General features: G+C 62.2%; 1 protein-coding gene across 1 annotated transcript in view; it reads right to left on the reverse strand.

Moving 5' to 3' along the window:
* Positions 1-1,050, reverse strand: part of ZFR2 (zinc finger RNA binding protein 2) — a 33,373-nt gene that overhangs the window by 19,583 nt on the left and 12,740 nt on the right. The window contains exons 7-9 of the mRNA XM_010828448.1: positions 847-869; positions 441-459; positions 111-115 (exon numbers count right to left, since the gene is read on the reverse strand). Coding sequence (XP_010826750.1) covers positions 111-115; positions 441-459; positions 847-869 — 47 coding nt within the window. The remainder of the gene's footprint in view (positions 1-110; positions 116-440; positions 460-846; positions 870-1,050) is intronic.

The following is a 1,050-nucleotide window of genomic DNA, read 5'->3' on the forward strand; positions in this document are numbered from 1 at the left end:
CCCCTTAAATGTCCCAGGGAGGGCCTTCCCAAGCTGTCTCCTGCTAGGAGGTACCCACCAGTCATACACAGGTGGGACCTCAACACAACCCCAAACTCCACACTCCACACCTGTGCTGGTTTCTGCACTCCCAGCACCAGCCCAGGGCCAGCCCCACAGCACATGTGGGTGAATGCGCTGAGGGGGCCGGGTGCTCCGAGGTACGCGTGTGCACGCCCACAGCACAGGTCCACGCTCTGGGGGAACTCATACACACATCCAGAGATACAGATCACCGAGGACACAGTCATAGCCCCTCCTTGGCCTGACCTCCTCCAAGGCATTTAAGTGCTGAAGCTCCACTTGGCAAGGACAATCTGCACTGACGACCGTCTCAGACACATTCACGGGCTCCAAGTCTCTGACACTCACAGCTCAAACCTGCCTCCCCACCCCCATACCCCAGGGCTTCCTGCAGGGCTTCCTGTCCCCAGAAGCAAGTCCCAGCCTGCAAACCGAGCTGTGACACCCGCAGCCCACCCCACCTGGGCTCCAGCTCTCCCCTTGCATACCTGTGACCATCAGGTCAGGGCCCCTTCTCCACACTCCCCTGTTCCTTCCTCTGTGGGGTTTGTGGGTTCACTCAGGTATTTGAGAGCCTGTCCCAGCTGGGCTGGGGGACGAGGCCTGTGGTGAGCTGGGGCAGAGGACAGGACGGGCGCTCGGGGTGGCCCGACCTGCAGAGGGGGCTGGGGAAGGGCTGGCAAGGCCACGGTGTGGGGGGGCGGGTGGTGGTTCAAGGAAAGGCCCTGGGGCAGGAGGGAGCCCGATAGGTGGGCTGGGGCGGCTGGAGGGGATTCTGTGGACAGGGCAGGGGCCTTCCCAACCTTCTCACTCTAAACCACACAGGGCAGCACGAAGCAGGCCTCCTGCCAGGAATCGCCCCCTCCTGCCCTCAACGCACACCCAGAAGGCGAGCATCACCTACCAGGTTCATGACACTGTCTGGGGGGATTTGCTGATTTCCAAAAACCACCTCTGGGCCAAAAAAAGAGGGCCCAGGGAGGGGGA

This window comes from Bison bison, unplaced genomic scaffold (genome assembly GCF_000754665.1).
Source record: "Bison bison bison isolate TAMUID 2011002044 unplaced genomic scaffold, Bison_UMD1.0 scf7180017864492, whole genome shotgun sequence".
NCBI lineage: Eukaryota > Metazoa > Chordata > Mammalia > Artiodactyla > Bovidae > Bison > Bison bison.